Source organism: Archocentrus centrarchus, chromosome 8 (genome assembly GCF_007364275.1).
Source record: "Archocentrus centrarchus isolate MPI-CPG fArcCen1 chromosome 8, fArcCen1, whole genome shotgun sequence".
Taxonomy (NCBI): Eukaryota; Metazoa; Chordata; class Actinopteri; order Cichliformes; family Cichlidae; genus Archocentrus; species Archocentrus centrarchus.
This window is the reverse complement of record NC_044353.1, coordinates 20,467,532-20,488,544: the sequence shown is the minus strand read 5'-3', so window position 1 is coordinate 20,488,544 and position 21,013 is coordinate 20,467,532. Positions and strand designations below refer to the sequence as shown.

The window sequence follows — 21,013 nt, the reverse complement described above, 5'->3', positions numbered from 1 at the left end:
CCATCCACACGTCATCTGTGGGCACGAGCCTTTTAGGCTCCTCCAGGCGCTCCTGCATCTCACATACGCCCTCACAGCACATTTGAAACCGGTGAGACCATGAGTACCAAATCACAGAAACACAGTAATGGCCCCATATATGCTATCTAGCAGATGTATGTATGAAAGATTATGCTGGCTCAATATGGGGATCAAAAACATCATATGGAAAAACAGCATGGAAGAGTGTGGGGGTGCAATCATTTATTTCTTTTTAACACTGAAAATAAATGAAATGAAGTGAAACACGCTGGAAAAGTTGCAAGGCCATCTTTGAATAAAATAAGATGGGAACATATCTCCTGTGGTTCCATCACACCATGCAAATCCAGGGACCACACTTAACACCCATTAATTGTTAAAGAAAACTGCTTTTATAGCCTCATTTTATTTTAGGTCTCTTCTGTGAATTGAGTGCCACCTGCTGGCAAAAATCATTGAGTGAATATTAGACTTCTGTAACATTACTGAAGGTATTAGTTATGGTGTATCAGAGCCCAAAAAAGCAATTCAAGCATATAATTTAAGCCATAAAAATACAAATTACATTACAAACACGCAGAACTATTTGATGTCACTGTAATATTATACTGATTAGTGGTGTTATTTAAAATTGTACCTGCAGCATTTATTCAGTGAGTGTTTAAGAGACGACCGATGATCACAACTTTTTAAAGCCGTGGCATGACAGGAGACACTGAAATAAATCAATGATGCCATAATTAAAAACAGATTCTTCAAAATAATCACCAAGATTCACGATTCAGCTACCATTTCATTAGGTACAACTGTTTATCCATCCAATCATCATTCAATGATATCTGCTTGATCTTCAGGGTCATGAGGTGTGACACAGAGCATGAACCACCTGCTGAACCTCCCGAGCCACAGCTGCACCCTGAAGCTGTTCGGTCACTTCAATTATTTTTTTGGTTTTATTATGTCCTTGTTTTGACCATGTCAGAGAGGTTTGATTTCATCAGTTGTATCCTCTGGATTGCAGTATACCAAGAGACTTTTAATGTATTCACACCTGAAGCCTACAAACTGACTGGTTAACATGCTCACTAGTCAGGCAGGCTCAGAGTCGAGAACTATGGCAGGGAAACGTTCCCCTCCTTCACCCAGCAGGGAGTACACGTCTCTCAGTACACTGGGGTTCGGACATCCAGGCCCAGGTACTATAGATGACAACTGAGGGGAGAGGGTGTCCAACAGAGCCTGTGGCACAGCAGATGAGACTGTAAGCAAATTATCTCTTAATTATTGGCTGCTACTACACAGAACACACAGGTATGTGAAACTCTCAAGATCCTTTCAGAATACTTCTCCTACCTGTTCAAGATCAACCTCTTGTTGCAGCAGTGCCACCCTCATCCGCAGCCTCTCAAGCTCTTGCAGCTCTGCCTCTGTTGTATACATTATAGTCAGGGGTAGGGGTGAGGTTATCCCATCTCTCTGCACCACACCATTTGCCCCAGTGGGGCAAAAACAACCTCCCTCTGGCTTCCATTGATCCCATGCTTTCCACTCTGACGGAAAAAAAAGGGTTATTTTTAGAGCGCGAGCAACCGTACCCCTAAAACTTTTTTTTTTCTCTGCTCCATTGCCTCAGCTTTAAATAGCTAGGCCCTTGCTTAGCCGCGTCAGGACAGACGGCTTTAAAACCCCTCCGTCACGGGGATGGGGGGGGTGATCTGTTGAGGCCAAGGAAAGTACTGAGCTGACACTGAGTTTTCACAGCAGCTCTGCTTTCATTTTCCATATGCCAAGATGGAGAGGCTCCATTAGCTCGTTAGCACGCTGCATTCATCATAATCATTTTTCAAATGCTGTTAAAAAGCAATAAAAGATAATTCCCTCTTTGGATATTAAAACATAGTGAAATAAAAATACTAACTGATACTTAAATGTGAGATGCTAGATTGCATGACACCAGACGTGCAGAGCTATTAATTACTGGAAACTTCTCTCACAAGCTGGATTTAGTTGCTACTCGTGCTGCACTGGTGCTTTCACCGGTAAACATCAACAAATCTTTCTGAAGTCGAGAGGGTGTTTGAATGGTGTAAATGGAAAATCTCTCATCATTCACATTCTTTCTAACTGTATCAGTGGAGGAAATGGAAATTGTACTGTGTTGCATATTGTAGGTACTTACTCATAGTGCGATACCTAAACATGATAACCCACATGGAAAATGAATAGAAAAAAAAACCTTTCCTATTTCCTATTCTCTTCAAGTCTCCTAAAACCAATGTGTCATACTATGATTTACTCCCCTTTCCTGTTTTTGCTTATACAATATGTTTACTTGATAAATGCCCCAAGACACTAAAGCCTTGAAAGACACACATAAATAATACTTACACTAACAGGGCACTTCACTGGGTACACCTAGTACTGGGCTCAATCCCCTTTCACCTTTAGAACTGCCGTAATACTTTGTGGCATAGATTCAACAAGGCGCTGAAAACATTCCTCAGAGATTTTGGTCCATGTTGACATGATAGCATCATACATTTGCTGACCAGTTGCTGGCTACACATCCATGATGTGAGTCTTCCATTCCACAACATCCCAAAGGTAATCTAGGGTTTAGATCTGGTGACTGTGGGGGCCTTTTGGGTGCTCAGTGTCATGTTAAAGAAAACAGTTTGAGATTATTTGAGCTTTGTGAAACAGCACCTTATCCTGCTACAAGCAGCCATCAGAAGATCAATACACTGTGGTCATAAAGAGTTGGAGATAGGCAGCAACAATATTCAGGTAATCTGTGGTGTTTAAACGATGCTCATTTGATGCTAAGAGGCCCAAAATGTGCCAAGAAAATATCCCTTATGCCATTGGACCACAGCCACCAGCCTGAACCACTGATACAAAACAGGATGGATCCAGGTTCTCATGTTGTTTACAAAAAATTCTGACTCTCCCATCCAAATGTCACAGTATAAATTGAGACTCATCAGACCAGACAGCAGTTTTCAAATCTTTTTTTGTCCAATTTTGGTGAGCCCATGCCTCAGTGGTCTTCTGCTATTGTGCATTCAGAGCTGCTCTTCTGCAGACCATAGTTCTTATGAGTCGTTATTGAGTTACTGTTTCCTTTCTATCACCTCAAGTAATAAATAATTTTGATAAGGTGTCTTCCCACTAATGACCACCTGCCTACAAACAAAGTCAGGTTGATTCATGTGCAACTAATGCTGGAGGAACAAATTATTTACAAAAAGGCTGACTTTGTTTGATTACACTACATGATTATACTAGAATACAAACAGAACTCTTACCTTGTTTCACTTGATCTGCAAAGTTCTGGAGCTCAGCTGCTGTGAGCTGCAAGCTTTCCAGTGACATGCAGGAATCATACTTGTCTTCTGTACTAACTGTAGGTAAGTATAAAAAAAGAAAAAGAATTATAGAATTATAATTCAAAGTTATTGAGAAGCAAGTGAAGTTGCACAAAGCATTAAGTTTTTTACAGTCACTTTATAGCCTATAAAAGTTGTTGCAATTACAGAAAAATGTCAACTGCCTGATGTTTCCTGGCAGTGGAAAGACTTGACATATACATGTGTATGTGTGAGCTATTTCGACTGATGCATGGTATATATAGGAAACAGCTCACACAGTCTCTTCCTGCCAACTCTGTGCAGTTTCTTCCCACATTATCATTTTGTCACCCACATATTTGTGCCATCAGTCCATTTCATTTCTCACTTTTTTACATATAATGCTTCTGTTTGGACTTTTTACCCAGCTCTGTTGTTGTCTCTGTCATCTGTTTGGCTAGAAGCTCCCTGCAGAGCAGCGTGAGTTCTTGACCTCGGTGAATCAGCCTGTCCACTAGAGCCCTGGTCTCATATGGGCTGCCAAACGGCCAATTCCTGGGAAACTAAATGGATCAAAAGTGGGTAAACAATGAAACACAGGCTAAGGGTTTGTTTGGAGAAACGAAAGCCTATTAATAAAAATTCTTCAGAAATACACTTGGTTATTTTTCAAAATTAAGGCATAAATTCAAGTTTAACATGATGTAATGTGGAAAACATGGCTGACTCCTCGCGACCTGTTTTTTTTTCCCTGACTCTTCTACAAAAAGGAAGAATACCGTAGCTCTCATTCTCTCCATGAAGTGACTCCTCCCAGGCCCGGGGTTTCTTTGTAGGGCAATGACTTTATCCCACAGTCTGAAGATAATGTACAGAGGGAAACTTAGAAAATAAAGGAAAATGTAAAAGCAGAGATATTTATATATTTTTCACATTTCAATGTATTGTAGCCACCTGTTCTGTTTGCTCCTCAAAGATTTCCATTTTGCTGTTTGCTCAGAAGGTAGCCTGCTATGAAGCAAAGTCAAAGAATGATTATAATAACACAGAATTTTTTGGGGGGGACAAAGCAGTTATTTTCATAGTGTAAATCTATAAAACATACCCCTTCTGTTGAGGCAAACGGCTTGCTCCGGGCTCATTTGTGTGTGAACAGGGCACTGTGTTATTTGAAGAAGGTGCGGCGACAGGCGCAGCTTTCCTCAGGTCATCACCGCTCGCCACATTGCTTCTGACAGTCTTGTTTTTAGAGAGCAAGCTCGTGATGTGATCAGGGGAGACAGACGGTGGGACAACCTGCTGCAGTTTCCTAGAAGCCTGCTGATGCACAGCGCCAGCTGATGAGGCAGGATGTTTTTGGAGCGTGTTTCTATTATCTGTTGTTTTGGTCTGTCCAGGGTTGGAGCTAGCTAAAGGTCTCGAGCCTAGTGAGGAGCATACTGATAATGCAGGCTTTCTGTACCCTTTTCTGTCAAGGCTGGCAGATTTAGAGGATGACCTTGTTGTTCTTTGGCTTCCTCTATGTGCTGCAGATAAATGTGTGACATCCATGGAACTGACACCTAAAATCCCCATTTCCTTTTGAGGTCCAGGTAGTTTAGAGCCTTTTTTAGAATGTTCTGAGCCAGTGCGGACCCGAAGGGCTTTCTCTAGAGCCCTCTCAAGCAGTCCTATATCTTCTTTCTCGCATGGGGAGATATCTGAATATGAAGAGAACAACATGCAAACATGTGGTTACAGTATTAAATGTGACACACTCTGCATTAAAGGGTTAAGGTACCTTATATACAGAAACAATGAATATTAACATTCATTTATGACAACTTAAAATCACCGCAATCAAGACATTACACTTCACTGCCCTCATCTCTATTTTCTGTTGCTGTCATCTATTTATCGTTATTCTAGACATTTAATTTAATATTTAGCAAGAGACAACAAAAGAAAATAACTATAGAGGCTATTCTGAACAACAAATAAAAGCTATTTTTTAATTACCTGTAGAAGCATCATCTGCCAGTTCGGTCTCCTCAGAGCTAACCTTGGGTTGTGGTGTTCTGTGGGAAAATATTTCATGTGAATACATACTAAAATTAAAATAAAATAAAAGTTTTAAGGTCTTTGAACATTTAGCCAACACAACACAGGCAACCAAAACTGATGCGACACAACAGACGAGCATCAGCCACTGCCAGAAAGGCCGCCAGCAGTCAGAGGCTTATTGTTCCACTCATATATTGCATTGGTGATCTCTTGTGGACATAATTGCTTAATGATGAAACACACAGCTGAAAAATCTAATTGCTCAGTCAAAATCAATCACAATAGTGTACAAAGTTAAAGACTTCTTATGTCAAAAATCACTATCACAAGGTTAGGACCAGTATGAAATGTCATTGTCAACTTTGGAACTGTTGTCCTGACAAAAAAAAAAAAAAAAAAAGTACAAAAATAACATAATTATCTAGTATTGTGATAAAGGTTTAGTGTGAAGATGCTTTAGATGCTGAGAATTCATCTGTATGTGAATGGTTTATTATTTCTTTTGTTTTCTTCTTTTGTTGTAATTTTGGATCTAAATCTGAGGTTAAAGATGTAGCTGATTGATGTATCGGGGGTGAGTGTTATAAGCCTAAGCTTATAAAGCCTAAGTGTTATAAGCCTAAGCTTATAACACTCTAGCTTATAACAGCCTAAGCTTATAACCCTTTTAGCTTGATTTCTTGTGATTTAAATGAACTGATTAAAAATACTTCTACAGCAAAATTAAATATAGCAATGAGCTACTTACTTTATAGTAAATTCAATATTTGGGGATTTTGGTCTTCTTGGATAGTGCAACAAAAAGACTGACAAAAGGAAATTACTACTAGATTACTAACAGAAGTACAGTAGCGCAGCAATTCACAACACAAACCGCATAAGCTAAAAGGCACTGCTGGGATTCGAACCCAGGATCTCCTGTTTACTAGACAGGCGCTTTAACCAACTAAGCCACAGCGCCAGCTGGAAGCACCGACGAGTACATATTCAACTTATACAGTCATTGAACTACAAAAAAAGCTTTAAAAGGCCGCTCACAAACACCATTGTACTTTTATTTTCTGTAACTTACGTAAATCTTTTAATGACTGCTTAAAGGAGAATAAGAATTCCGGGATAACAACTTCAAACATCACAGACAAACGTAAAAACGTGACCACCGAAACAGCATAGAAAACAACTCAAGCAGGTACTTACAAGCTCTTTAACAAATCTCTATAGACTTGAATACGGTCATTCAGCTTAGCTTGTTCCACTTTGCATGACTTGACAACTTGCTCGACTGCGCACAGCAGCGACATGGTTGCGTCTGGATGTGTCAATGTGGTGATCTTCTCTGCTATAACGACATAAAATAAATAATTCAACGTTCAAGTACTGCTTTAAAGCTGATTTGTAACCTTTTCGAGACAATTACACTAGGTAAGACTCAGTCATAAGGTGCAGAATATACTGCTGTTAGCGAAATACGGATCTTCTTTAAAAGCCCGTTTGTATTGACCCGCGAAACTCTCAAACCTGACGGATGCGGAAGTCACATTTCCCCCAGTCTGGCTGAAGAAGGTACCGTTGAGTAAATGTTCAGTAGCTAATCGACGCAATGACACTAATATGACTTCTTTTTTTTTTTTTTTTGAGTAAATAGCTACTATTTGTTAGAAAGTAGCCAGAGCACAAACACAAACTTTGAGGGTTTGTATAAACAACGCATTCACTACATCTCGCGAGACGTGCCATGGTTACCAGGGACACTACCGCATACAATACCTTGCCAGGACTCAAAGGGCGAGAATAATCTCTGAAGTGCTATATATTACGGCCTATTGTAATATATTATTCTCTTTAGTCATGTTTCCATTTAGCAGCACTCATTTAGTCTTAATTTCTCATTTCCCACTCATACACTTGACTCATAAATGTGTCATAATATCTGAAATGCTAGTTGCAGATATTAAGAAGCGCACTGCTAATTATTTTTGATAACCAGAACCATTAAATGTTCCAGTGATATTCCCAAGTAACCTGTTTACATTTATAACCTTGCATGTTACTGTCAATTTCAGTAAGCATTATAAGAAATTTCTGGAAAGCAGGTGTAAACAGACAGATTATGAGTAACTCTTGGATAATTTCCTGTTGAGCTGGTGCTTATGAAACAGAAGTAAATAGGTAAGTAGTAAGGAGCCCTCAACACTGAGACATTCAGCGCACACAGGCGTTGTGGAGCCAATGACTTTTCCCATGAAACCCTTATCAAGCTGAGGTGAATTTAATAACAATGGTTTTATTTTGTTTAGATTTTCCAGGTTCATGGTATTGTGCATACTGAATATCATTACATCTGTACTTTATATGCATACAATCCTGTCAGCGACATACAATCTCTGATCACTTATTAATTAGGTACACCTGCTCTACTGCTCGCTGTATCAGCAGTAGTATCCAGCACACAGCTGTGTTATCCAGCTGTGTGCTGGATAACACACATTGTCACAAAGCTCAAATCATCTCAAACTGATTTCTTGAACATGACAGTAAGGTCACTGTAGTCAAATGGCCTCTACAGTCACCAGATCTCAGTCCAATAGAGCACATATGGTGGAACAGGAGATTCACATCACAGCTGGGCAGCCAATCAATCTGCAGCAACTGAAGGATGCTACCATGTCAATATGGACCAAAATCTCTGAGGAATATTTCCAGAATCTACGCCGTGAAGAAGTAAGGCAGTTCTGTAGGCAAAAGGGGGCCCACCTTGAACTAGCAAGGTATACCTAATGAAGGGGCTGGTGAGTGTATATCTGCTCCAACAGTGCAATCCCCCAGGGATATACACAGCTTAAAATGCAGTTCTTCCTCCTGTCTAACAATTATTATTACCACTTTACCAATTAGACAGAGGAAACTCAGTGATTTTATTAAACTTTATAAACATGCTCATTAGTTTCTAAGTCAAACTTTACTCAAATGACAGAAGGTTTTAGATCCAAAGGCACATAAAAAGGTCCTAATGCGTGAACAGGAATAGCTTTGTCTTTGGATTTGATTGATCTGTCTTCTTGGTAAGCATCACATTGTTATTCTTGCTTTTAAAAGCCTGTGTTTGATGTTCTCTGCATGACATTTCACTTTCTGATTAAGCTATATTCATTTAAATCTTGATAGTTTTGCTCTTCTTTTTCTATATTGGTCCCAAATGAAGCAGTTTCGCGCTTCTCTTCGTTAGCAGACACTTCGCCTTGTTAATGCAGGGAAGGAGCAAAGAAACCTAACTGACAAATCAAAGTAAGCCCTCATTAAAAAGTCAGTTTTTGCTTACCCCCCCCCCCATTTATATCATAGACTTGTGAAGCAAAACGCGTGGCTTAATCATCATTGCTCGCATTTATTCTGCTCGGCTGGGGGTTATAATGCAAAATAAAGCGTCAGATCCCAGCAGGTGCCATGTCAGAGAGTGCTAAGGTGAAATGGACCATGTGCCACACTTCAACTTGAAATCACATACAGAACATGCAGGAAAGCAAAGTGGCAAACAAAACTAAGTAGCGGAAAAACAGACCGACAGAATCATCCAGTGAAAATAGCCGTCACTGAAAAGAAATATTAGGTTTTCTGGTAAAAATCAGCTTTAAGCTTGTTAATTCTTCTCTTTTAGACCAATCCCTCCCTCCACTCTTGACTGCATCAGTAGCTCAAAAGCACTTCTCAAAGCAATTTCATCTAATGGCAACAGCTTACTGGCCCCCATTGGAGGGAAGTGAATCATCTTGTTATCCTCCCCACAAGCCTCCTGTGGCTCAGCAGCAGAGTGAGGGGGAGAGGCACTCAGCTGCCCCCCTGCCAACCACACATCTGACAATGCAACCGGCTTGCCAGAGTAATATCAGCTTCTAAAAATCACACCCACACATAAGCATATGCGCGCACAGACACACATTCAATATGCAAGCAGGCTTCCGGCCGTATACTGATAGATGAATCTGCTTGGCGACATTAACGACCATCTCATGATGAGCGTGTACAAATCATCTGTGCACCAAAACACCCGAAAAGTCAATAGCAGACTCGTCTCTGTGACTGGCATATTGTAGCAGCACCCTTGTCGACCATTATGTTAAAGTTCATCTATGGAGCAAGCTTGGCTGCAAGGGCGTTGTGATTATATGAGTGTGTGAGGCCACTGTTTTATTCAGGAGCCTTGAATCTCACAGGTGTATCACCTGAAGCATCAACAATAAAGACCATAGAATTGTTCCCTTTTCAGATTTGTGGATATTGTGCAGTAAGCCCTATGAAAACAAGAGAATAGTTTCCTTAAAATGTACATGCCACTGAACAACAGCTGATGAGATGATTTAAAAACACTGCAATAAACAGTCATTACAGGGATAATTGCTGTTGAACCTAGTAATGGTTTTATCTGGTTATGCGACTTGAAATTACTTTATTATGGCCTTACAGAGGGCAACAGATGGTTTTTATCAAAGCCATTTGCTGATTTGCATGGTGTTGCAATTCAAAATGTGGTCAAATGAGCATCCATTAAAGCTTGATGGACTACTTTATCCCCTGAGGAATAACAGTAACTGTTAACAAACCATTGCATTTGTTTGATGGGAATGCCACATTGTTGTTATTCTCTTCCTGCTTTTTAATTTGGCCTTAGTTCTTTCTCTTTATTCCAGTTTTGATAGTTTATGACGTATGATGTTTCACATACTGTATCTGCCAGTAAGATAGATGAGCACTGAAATGAGAAATGACCTGCAAACTAGCATACTTGGTATTCATTACCATGAAAATTTTCCTTGAGGAATAGTATCAACAATGATTTTGCCAACTGCTCGAGATTGTCTTCTGATGAGTCGATCTGTAGCTCTCAGCAAAATCAAGCACTCACTTGTATAAAGCAGATGCTACAAGAGAACTATCAGCATGACTATAAAAAAAAACTTTTATACAGTTATTGAACCTCACTGAATATAATATGGTATTCTATCTGGAAAGCATCTGAATGGCAGGAGCTTTATTTTTCAGGGAGAAGTACCTTGACATCCACATCAACAGCAGGCAGAAGTGGAAGATCAACATTAAAGCTGTATCCAAGAAGGGGATGAACAGGCTCTGTTTCTTAAGGAAGCTGAGATCCTTTAACATGTGCAGCAAAATATTGGAGATGTTCTGTCAGTCTGTTATGACACTGGAGTTGGTGACACCAACAGACTGATCAGGAAGGTTGGCTCTGTGATTGGCTGCAAATTGGACACATGTAAGCCTGTGGTGAAGAAAACAAATGATATCCATCATTGATAATCCTGACCACCCTCTGCATCTCTTATTGGACAGGCAGCACTTTCTCTAACAGACCGATTCAGCTCTGACAGGAAATCTTTCATAAGTCATGCAATCATTTTCTACAGTTAACACATCACCTGTTCTCTCATGCTAAGAGTTTATTTCAAGACTGCACTGTCATGGAACTTTACACTCTTATGCTGAGCCATTTGTCAATGCCCTCTGATATTTTCTATGCTGTTTTTGCTACATTTAGTAAGCCATTTTAAATTATGTGCTTACTTTGCAGAATTTGAAATATTTTACTTAGTTATATATTATATTATTAGTTAATATTTTTATTTCTCCTACAACAGATGGCGACCTGTCCGGGGTGCACTCTGCCTCTTGCCCTATGACAGCTGGGATGGGTACCAGCTGACCCCCCACCCTGCCCCCCGACCCTGAATTGGATAAGAAGAAGAAAATGGATGGATGGACAGATTTTTTTGTGCTTTATTGTATTTAATTTGATTCGAGGTAAGTTTTTAGCCAATTAAGATAATTATTTGGTCAATTGCATCCTCTTTTATTGAGCTACTATTCTTTGTATGTAAATCATTATGTGTTTATTTGGGACAAATAAAGTAGATCTCATCTTATTATCCTAATTGTAGTCATTTCACAATAATAATGTGATTTCCCATTTATGGGACTAATGAAATCTATCTATCTATCTATCTATCTATCTATCTATCTATCTATCTATCTATCTATCTATCTATCTATCTATCTATCTATCTATCTATCTATCTATTATGCCAAAGAAGTGCACTAAAATGCACTAAAATACTCCTGAAATCTACGGATGTATTCTTCATTATTGAGTTACTTTTTTTATTGTAGCAAAATGTAATAATTTTATGGGCTTTAATATTTTTATTGAGCTTTATTTCTGTTGCTTACAAGAAGAATGGCAACTATAAGAAGCCATATATTAGTTGTACTGCGTAATAGCAGTGGTAGTAGAATTTTACTAGCAAAAGTTATAGCGTTCTTGTAGTCCTATGTGAGAACTACAAACCTTGGCGCTTCCGGTAGAGTATCACGTGACTGCCGGGGGCGGGGCGGAGTTGGACATAGTTTCGCTCTGTACCTCCGTAGGCTTGAGGTCTACTCATTACGGTGCAGTGAAGGTTTGTTGCTTATGACTTTGTAATTCAGCAATATTTAATAATTGAATTTTACGAGCGAACAAACACGCCGACCCTTGATGTGTAGTAACCGGCTGGTTGTCAACGTGTTAAACGTGTTTGTTGAAATGTTACGTTAGCTAGCTTATTGCTAACTTGGCTAGCGTTATTCAGTAAAGTTAGCTGTGGCTGTCAGAGTGATGCTCCCAAAGAACGAACCCTTCAGTTTTAACATTCGTGTAACGGTAAAAGGTAGCTTGACATTATGATTTCTGATTGGAGTGGTTAGCTTAGCTGAATTAAATCACTTTAATTGACTGTCCTCGTTTTTCGAGTTATTCTTGGACACTCCTGGTAAACGCCAGAAGGCCTGTGCTGTGTTGTTTGAGCTGCTTTGTTGTTTGGCTGCCTTCATTTAGGTCAGACCTGCCTGGCTGTTGCCTTATCTCTGTAAACCAAGCCAGCACTTGTCCGTCTGTACTGTATTAGGTTTCACTCTGACCTGGTCTAATCTTCCTTTTTCTTTTTTTTCCTTTTTTTTTTACACAGTAAATCAGGTCAGAGGCTTAAAGCTGCTCAATTTAAGTGGCAGAAGGCTTTATTTCTCTGACCACCCTCATCATCATCATCATCAACAACTCAGGGAGGACAGCCACTGTGAAGAGGATAGGAGTGTTTAGTGATTAGCCTCTGTGTCCTCTTAGGTAAGAATTTATTTTACTGTAAATGAATGTACATTCAAATATCCAAGTGATGTTTAAAATGGTTCTAGGGTTGGTAGTGCTTCAAAGTAAGTGTAAATTGTAAACAGGGTTAGTTTAATGATTGTTTTATCATATCAGGATCTGGTATGATTGTAACGATCATGTTATTGTGTTTGGCCGATTTTGTTTTGTAGCCTCTCTTCATTAATTTGCGTAAATTGTATTTAATAATGTACTGTACTGGGGTCATTTCATGTCACCTTTCCAAATGCTTCTGGACCGACAATCTCTGATGTCCTTGAAAAAATTCCAGGGTGATGATACACTTCGTAATAGGAAAACTGTGAAATTTTAACTCTGTACTGTTATTAGTTAAGCTGTGTCATTCAAATTTTTGTAGGCCAGATGTCTACTGCTATGACTTCAGGAATATGGAATATACACTCTTGAGGCTGTGGATGCTGCCTGTAAACAAAAATATTAATCTTTTAACAATTCATTTTGGGAAAGTGAGGCAGAACACATCACAGAGTTTGGATATCTTACTACCAGACATTAAATCTTTCTATAAAAGCAAAATTTAAGTTATACTTTTTCTTTTTCCATTTTAAAGCTCTAATATCTTTAAGAGCATTCATCTGATTTGAGTAGTTTCATGGTATAGCGTACACCTCATATGTGTGAGTCTGTGTTACAAATTTCAACCTCTTATCTTTGAACTTGTTCTTTTGCAGGCCTTCAAATACGGTAGTGCGGGCAATACTATCAACTTTCCAAGCATATTCAAGCTCTCAGAAATTTATGTTGAACTTCAGCAACACTTTTGAAATTCTGTATTCCTGAAGTCATAGTAGCAGATATTTGGAAAAACACAGCTTAAGTAGTTCTTTAGATATAGTTATTTGACAACGGCTCCATAGAAAATGCTGTTCAGAAAAGGCTTGTAAACGCCCCTGATTTCCTCACAAAACATTTGTTTTTATGATCAAACTAATAACAGTAGAAAACTAAAATTTAGCATTGAATTTTATGAAATTTGTTGGAGAGGTGGATCCAGGAACTTTACCTTTTCACTTTCTTTAATATTGTGAGATGATGGATTTTTTATTTTTGGGTCCATCGGCAAGTAGGTGCAGAAACTGGTAGGTCTGTTGCATAAAATTCTTGTTCAGATCAGGATAACTTTCTTTATAAAAATTAAGAGACATTTTTCTTGGCCGAGGATGCACTCTCTGAGTGTCCTTTTAGCTCTTGTATGTTACTAATTTGTGTATAGGTTTTCTCTCGATTGTTCTTGTGATGTGATGGTTTTTAATGTGACTATACTGCTAGTTAAATGCTTTGTACTGATTTTTAGGGTTAAGTCGGTGGCAGGAAACATTACCTCACTAAATCAGTGGAGAAGATGGAGACAACAGCGGATGTGTCCAATGGAGCCGGGCCTGTGTATGAGCAGAAAAAAGAGACCCTTAGGTAAAGCTGCTTCCAGTATCGTAGTATGTTTTTATTAGGGGTGGGGCTCGATTAAAAAAATTAATCTAATTAATTAGAAGCTTTGTAATTAATTAATCAAAATGAATCGCATTTTAATCACATTTCAATATTTAACATGAGAAATAATAACTTAAGTTTGGTTGATGAATGAATCAATATACATAAGCTTACGCTTCAAAATCTTGTTTATTTTCCCACCAGTCTACTACACAGACCAACAAAGGGTGGAAGTGCTCCTGTGATAAGCAAACTCAGCATTTTTGCTTGTACTTCCATCTGGAAGTTTCTTGTATTTAAATTTTCCATCCACCAGCGTAGTCTCTTCCATCATCTCCATAGCTGTGTCCAAATTCAGGGGCGGCATCCTTCGAAGGAGCCGGGTCCTTTGCATCCCACGAAGACCGCAAAGGCCGGAAGTGAGCGTCTGTGAAATTGGATGGTCTAGCCTTCATATCAGCGTCACCTGCCCTCACCTCAGCATAGCTCATGTCTCCTAGCAACCGTGACAGTGCGAAGCACAGCTGTGGAAAAGCAGCTGGTTGAACGGAGAACGAACTTTTGCGCCTTTTTGTGGTTTAATTTTAAGTCTTTAAATTTTAATTCAAAATAAGATGTTAAAATAAGCATAACACATTTCAACATCAAGGAATACAGTTGAGCAAATGATTAATTTCTAACTATATTAAGTGAGACATTAATGTTTAATAAATCTATCCAGTTATGATGCTTAATTTTAATTTCAGCCAAACCGATTTGCTGAGGAACAAATGAAACACTGAAACAAACCAAACATCAGCTGTTAGAGATCATCTGAGTGAGTTATATCTGTTTAACTTCCACTCAGCGCTTAAAACCAGTGAGGGGTTGAAAAGGATGTGCCGGCAGTCGGGCGTTCTCTCCGGCTAAAGTGAGCCTCGATAGCCCGGTCAGCTGACAGCTAACGAGGAGAGCTGCTGGTAGAGCAGCGGCAACGGACAGCTCCGAAAACAGCGGAGCGCTTTTTGCAAATAAGCGATATGAATTTGGACACAGCTCATCACGCTCATCACATTGTGTGTCGATATAATCTGTATGCCTGGAACTCGTGCAATAAGAAACGTTCCACGGTGCAGAGTGCAATTAAAATGTGTTAAATTTTTGAATTTGTTATTTTCCCTGTAATTAATTAATCGTAATTAACGCGTTAAAGTCCCACCCCTAGTTTTTATATAAGATCATAAATTAATACTGCTATTTTAGTTTTGTTTCATACTCAAGATAAAACACTTCTTTTCTTTTTTCCAGACCAGAGGATCTGTCTGAGATGCTGGCAGCAGGGACCAAGGAGATTCACGAAAAGGCTGAGAACACTCAGTTTGTGAAAGATTTCCTCAAGGGGCGCATCCGCAAAGAGCTTTTCAAGGTAAGTGTGAAGAAAAGGAAGCAGATAATTTCCTCTTTTTTTTTTTTTTAATTTTAAAGACTACTTTACAAAGCAAGTAAGATAAATAAATAAATGTTAGCAAAAAAGAGGCAAAGAAAGCTTTGGGGGGGGACAAACCAGAAAAAAAAAAGTGGTTCTTAAACTAACTTTTCATGTTTGTTTCCTCAGCTTGGCGCGGTGGCACTTTACTACACTTACACAGCCCTGGAGGAGGAGATTGAAAGGAACAAGGACCACCCCCACTTTGCTCCTCTTTATTTTCCCACAGAGCTGCACCGCCACGAAGCTTTGGCCCGTGACCTTGAGTACTTTTATGGTCCAGAATGGAAGAGCCACACAAGCTGCTCAAAGGCTACCCAAAACTATGTGGACCGCATCCACCAAGTAGGGCAGGAAGACCCAGTGCTGCTGGTTGCACATGCCTACACCCGCTACATGGGGGACCTATCTGGGGGTCAGGTGCTGAAGAAGGTGGCGCAGAGAGCCTTGAAGCTGCCTGCCACAGGAGAGGGTTTGGAGTTCTACCAGTTTGACGCCATCCATAGTGCTAAAGAATTCAAGCAGCTGTACCGAAGTCGGATGAATGAGCTGGAATTGGACATGGAAACAAAGAAGAGACTGGTGGATGAGGCTGTTAAGGCTTTCCTGTTCAACATTGAGGTGAGAGGCCAAGCAGAAGGAATTTGAGTCGGGGGGGAACAGAGAAAAGAAGAAATGGCAGCTGTGTGGTTGGCAGTCCGGTCACTGGTGACCGTGGAGTCTTGTTTTACTTAGTGGTGTTTTCTGACAGATGTCTCATATCTGCTTCCACAGTTGAAATTTAAACATTTTAAAGTCTATAATGTAATACCAAAAATGTCTGCAGACTTAAATATTGACTTTTAACTTAAGTAGTTTTACAAGTCTCCAGTTCACCAATTTAAACACACGCACACACACACACACCATTGGAGGTGGAGATGCGAGGCGTTCTTCGGGTTCAATGTTGTGAATGAACCGGGGATCAAACCATCAACCTAATGACTTTTCTTCTTCTTTCCAAGTGTTTCATTTGCTCATAGACATTCCATCTGCCTGTGTTATCAGCAATTTGTAAACTTTATATTTAACCTCACATGTTTTATGTTTGCTCTGGCAGGTATTTGAGGAGTTAGAAGAGATTGGAAAAACCATCCAGGAAGATGTTTTAGATGCTGGCATGCCTGTTCACGGAGCAATGGGTGGAGACATCAGTAAATGTCCCTACTATGCTGCCAAAATGGGTAAGTATAGCGCCATTGTAAATATATGGAAGTGATACTGTTGTGAAGCTTTTATTGTCTAAGCTTGTGTCCGGACCTCCTTTGTGTCACAGCGACATCAGGGGGAACAGCATACATCTGTCAGCTGGCCATGGCTGCTCTCAGACACCCAACAGGACAGGTCCTGTTTGCTACTTGGTTTGCTGCCTTGGCTGGATTGGCTGCGTGGTATCTGATGTGATCCATCCCTCTGTCTTGACACTCTGCTGCTGTGAGAGAGGAAAGAGGAATGTAATAGGAGGGACAGTAAGGAGACCATGTGAACCATTTCACAGTTTGTGGTCCAAGTTTATTTATTGTTACATATTGCATAATAATGGAAGCTGACAGAAACAAATTCAAACAAAATGATCGATAGGACCAATATAATTCCATCCATCACGCTAGTTTTTTTTTTTTTTTAATTTCTCTACCTCCTCTGCACCATCCATCAAATTTGTGTCCTTCCAACATGTGCTTGGTCATATTTCAGGACCTCCTGTGGCTCCTACTTTGTAATAGAAGTGACATTTTCTACCCCAAACTGTAATTGGCTGTATAGTGATTAATTAGTTAGAAGGTCTGGGTTCGAATCTACCTTGGCCCGGGCTTTTCTGTGTGGAGTTTGCATGTTCTCCCCATGGCTACGTGGGTTTTCTCCGGGTACTCCGGTTTCCTCCCACAGTCCAAAGATGTGCAATTACTGGGGTTGGGTTAATTGGGGTTTCTAAATTGCCTGTAGGTGTGAATGTGAGTGTGAATGGTTGTCTGTCTCTCTGTGTTGGCCTTGCGACATACTGGCGACCTGAACAGGCCACCTCTCGCCCGCTGTGATAGGCTCCAGCCCCCCCCGACCCTGGAAAGGATAAGCGGAAGAGAATGGATGTATGGATGGATAGTTAATGATAAATTTAATCTAGAAGTGAATTAATTGTGAGATTAGTAAAGTATGCTGTGCACAGTAGATTTGTGCTGTGTTGGTTTTAACTGAAGCTTTTAGTGAGAAGATTATTCAGAACTGTAAACTTTGTCAAAATTACAAAGTTAATGGAAAACAGCCAGGCTTCATGATCTATGCTTCAGCCTCAAATGTTTCCAAAGAGTTTGCTCTTTGAGACGGGTGATAAGAGTCAAAAACTTGATCTAGAATCAGCTTTCACATACTAGTAAATGATAGAGAATATTTTAATCTCTCCTTGTGCATGTTCATTTATATCATCTCTCTTCAGAATTATTTCATAGTGTACCTTGTAAAAAGAAAAAAAAACAAAAAACTGCCTGTTGATTTAATTGCACAGCTTAATTAATTTAACCAATTTGAATAATTCACTGCTGATTGAGTTTTACCTGCAACAGGAGCCTACATTAGGTGTTAACAGAGGTGAGTGCAGCTGTTTCAAGAGAAAACTGTATTTTTGTAATAATGATGCTTCATCCACATTCTTTTACATGCTCATCAACATGAAGGGGAAATATGTGTGAGCTTTGTGTTTCATTATGAAATACCTTCAGGAGCTCAACACTTATTTATGTATCCATTTGTTCTGGATACATCAGTGTGCATTGTGACTGTACAGTGTGATCATCACCTATACTGTTTGAAAACAAATCAACGAACTGAGTTGTTGTTTTTTTTTTAAGCACAGATAAGTTTGTACTGTATGTACTTTGTGGCTGAAGTATAATTTTTATCCTAACACAGTAACAGTATTTTATTAACGTCAAGAAGTTTAGACACAGTACCAAAAAAAAATGTTGCTGATAACAAAGTTTATCCAGCATCACCCGTGCAGTATGTTTGCACAGCACATTCATCCACAAGTGGATGTGCAGTATTTCTTTCTTAATAAAAGCATGTTCAGGATAACAACTGTTAGACAGATATGACAATGTAAATGACGAGTTTTCTGTCTGAGAGTCTCAGGGTCAAGTTGATGACAGATGGCTATAATGCATCGTATATGGAGGACAAATACAGGGACTGCCTGATATGCTCCTGTAGTTTCCATGTAATTCAGTTTTATAATGCAAGTGTCAAAATGATTCAGTAGTTTTGAAGATATTGCCATAGATGAAACTTAAAGTGCGTGGAGTGGTAGCCTAACTCTTATTTATTTTGAATTTCTTGCATTTTCATTGACTCTGCTCTTAGTCCCTATCTGTATCTAACTAGAGCTTTAGTAGTGACTGGCTACAGCAGAAAATACTGTATGTTATGCTTCTAGTAATGAAAAACTGTGTTTTCCTGTTCATGCTTAAATAAAACTAATTCTTTTGGACTCATATTTTTCTTTCTTTGTAATTTTTTTCTGTCATAAAGCTACTGTAAATATAGCATGATTTTTGGGTGGAATATGAGTGCAAATAACTATCAGATGGATTATCGTCCAATTTGGTGCAAACATTCATGTTCAACCCAGAATCTATTGATAGCTTTGATAATCCTGCTGAATTTTCATATCGCATCAACAGATCAAAACTGGCACTTTGACTCAGACTGTATTGGAGGCATTTGTGTTCAGTATTCTACAAATTCAAGAAAACTTTTATGAACTTTCATTACTCATCTTGGCCGTAATCATAACCAGATGCGCTCTGACTAATCCAAAGTGCACCCATGGTTGTGCTTTTCATGCCTTTGTTGAGCACGCTGAGTAATCACATCACTGGTGTCACATGTTCTAGCTGAGGAGATGAAAGGAGAAGTGCCAGGTTATGTCAGATGACCTTAGAAGAAGCATAGATATTGAAAAAGGTGGATGAGAACAAAACTGAGCTGAAATAAAGAGCTGACTATCCATCAGTCCACAATAAGACAAGCAGTCTGCAAATGAAGGAGGAAATGAGTGTTGTTGCTCTTCTCCCTATTGTGCACTTTTTGACAAAAATGAACCGTGTTTAGAGGGGCAAAAAAAGACAAAAACCCCAGTGCGACTGTGAAGCATGGTGGTCATGGTGAGGGTAGCTGTCAATGACCTGAGGTTTAGGAGACAGGAGCTTTTACAGCAAGAAAATGGCCAACTAAATCAGGTGTGTACTGATAAAAACTGGGGTGGACTGTGGTCACAGTGATCGCCAAGAGCTTGCCAATCAGTGCAAAAATTTACCTTGATTTCCTAATAATGCATTCAGTCAATATCATCTATTACATTATGATTAATCTTCCACTATAGAAGCATGTGGGACACATGTAAGCACACACATACTGGAACCTGTGGTCTTTGAACTGAATGCACTGTGTGGAAAGTGGCTACAGTGATCGATCTTCACCTCAAAATGAGAGAAACCATATGGAGGGTGTGCCTGTCTGTTGTTTTGATTTTGAATTAAAGCTTAGTGTAACCGTCCCTCTGCTCCTTTTTTTACTCCCTCTTTTTTGTTGCACAGGGTACGGTCGAAAGACTCTACTTATGTGCGGGAAAGACAGGCGAGCCATTTTACACATACAAAACATAGTAAATGAGTTAGTTATAGCTAGGACTGAAACAGTGGATAAAGACCCAGGAAAAAGTGAATACTTTGCACTGTTTTAGCTGTTGAGCTGATATCATTTTTCTTATAGTCATTAATTCCACAGGATAAATGATTCCTCTGCATTTAACCCAGGCTCTGCAGCCTCTTTATCACGCTATAGTGGGAAATAAACGGGCCAGTATCTCTCGCTCTCCAGCAGCAATAGTGCTGGCGGTACACTGCTGTTGTCTTTGTGTATTTAGACCACACAGTATGAATGGAATAATGAAGGGCAGACAGTGTTGCCTTTCAGAGAAACCTCCCATGAACTAATGAGATTATTGTAGTCTCACATGGGGATTATAGAAGATCGTGCAACCCTAAAATCAACAGCAGGACTGCTGAAAAAGAAGATAGCTCATTTTTTGTAACTGCCAAATCAGAGTCCTGCCCTTAACATATTTCAATCAAGACATCTCACAGGTTTTTAAATATTAAACAATTCCTCTTTGTGGTTGTGAAATTTTCATAAGCAGCTACAGGAAACATTAGATAGAAGCTGTTGCAGCTAAAGGAGCTCTTAGGAGTTTATGTTTTTCAGATAACACTGATTGATCATCCAATCCATTAAAAAAAAAAAAAAATAAATTACATACTTTTCCAGACACAGTGGTGGTTGACAAGGAGCAGAAGACCGCAGTTGTGACCGATGTGGCAGTACCAGGGACTGAAGGAACAACTGGAGCATATGTGGAAGCCAGAGTCTTTTATAACCAGC

At 39.5% G+C, this 21,013-nt stretch overlaps 2 protein-coding genes and 1 non-coding gene across 5 annotated transcripts; 1 reads left to right on the top strand and 2 right to left on the bottom strand.

Moving 5' to 3' along the window:
• Nucleotides 1-247: 247 nt before the first annotated feature.
• Nucleotides 248-7,115, bottom strand: tedc2 (tubulin epsilon and delta complex 2). 3 transcript variants are annotated; one of them, XM_030736389.1, is made up of 10 exons: nucleotides 6,933-7,115; nucleotides 6,612-6,753; nucleotides 5,370-5,428; nucleotides 4,477-5,071; nucleotides 4,326-4,382; nucleotides 4,109-4,229; nucleotides 3,796-3,934; nucleotides 3,330-3,425; nucleotides 1,375-1,571; nucleotides 248-1,260 (listed from the first exon to the last, which is right to left on the bottom strand). In XM_030736389.1, exons 2-10 carry the CDS (start codon nucleotides 6,713-6,715, stop codon nucleotides 1,111-1,113), a joined length of 1,518 nt encoding a protein of 505 aa, XP_030592249.1. In that variant the 5' UTR covers nucleotides 6,716-6,753; nucleotides 6,933-7,115; the 3' UTR covers nucleotides 248-1,110. The 3 variants fall into 3 exon arrangements, with proteins under 3 accessions (XP_030592249.1, XP_030592251.1, XP_030592250.1); XM_030736391.1 differs by having other exon boundaries at nucleotides 4,151-4,229; XM_030736390.1 differs by having other exon boundaries at nucleotides 4,326-4,379.
• On the bottom strand, nucleotides 6,302-6,375 carry trnat-agu (transfer RNA threonine (anticodon AGU)). The gene has a single exon. It is a non-coding gene; the product is annotated as a tRNA-Thr (tRNA).
• A 4,688-nt stretch (nucleotides 7,116-11,803) lies between the features above and the next one.
• hmox2b (heme oxygenase 2b) lies at nucleotides 11,804-19,065 on the top strand. The gene is made up of 7 exons (XM_030735814.1): nucleotides 11,804-11,884; nucleotides 12,431-12,585; nucleotides 13,943-14,058; nucleotides 15,364-15,481; nucleotides 15,671-16,162; nucleotides 16,641-16,764; nucleotides 16,857-19,065. The coding sequence occupies exons 3-7, from the start codon at nucleotides 13,991-13,993 to the stop codon at nucleotides 16,982-16,984; spliced, it is 930 nt and encodes a 309-aa protein (XP_030591674.1). The 5' UTR covers nucleotides 11,804-11,884; nucleotides 12,431-12,585; nucleotides 13,943-13,990; the 3' UTR covers nucleotides 16,985-19,065.
• The last annotated feature ends 1,948 nt before the right edge of the window (nucleotides 19,066-21,013 follow it).

Excerpts from the sequence above, each read along its gene's own strand:
- tedc2 (XM_030736389.1), bottom strand. The coding sequence starts at position 6,715 with ATGTCGCTGCTGTGCGCAGTCGAGCAAGTTGTCAAGTCATGCAAAGTG. Across the intron at positions 5,072-5,369 it reads GGCAGATGATGCTTCTACAG|ATATCTCCCCATGCGAGAAA; the intron begins GTAATTAAAAAA and ends CTTCATATTCAG. Across the intron at positions 1,261-1,374 it reads AAGAGGTTGATCTTGAACAG|GCTCTGTTGGACACCCTCTC; the intron begins GTAGGAGAAGTA and ends GCTGTGCCACAG.
- hmox2b (XM_030735814.1), top strand. The coding sequence starts at position 13,991 with ATGGAGACAACAGCGGATGTGTCCAATGGAGCCGGGCCTGTGTATGAG. Across the intron at positions 15,482-15,670 it reads TCCGCAAAGAGCTTTTCAAG|CTTGGCGCGGTGGCACTTTA; the intron begins GTAAGTGTGAAG and ends TTGTTTCCTCAG. Across the intron at positions 16,765-16,856 it reads CTACTATGCTGCCAAAATGG|CGACATCAGGGGGAACAGCA; the intron begins GTAAGTATAGCG and ends TTTGTGTCACAG.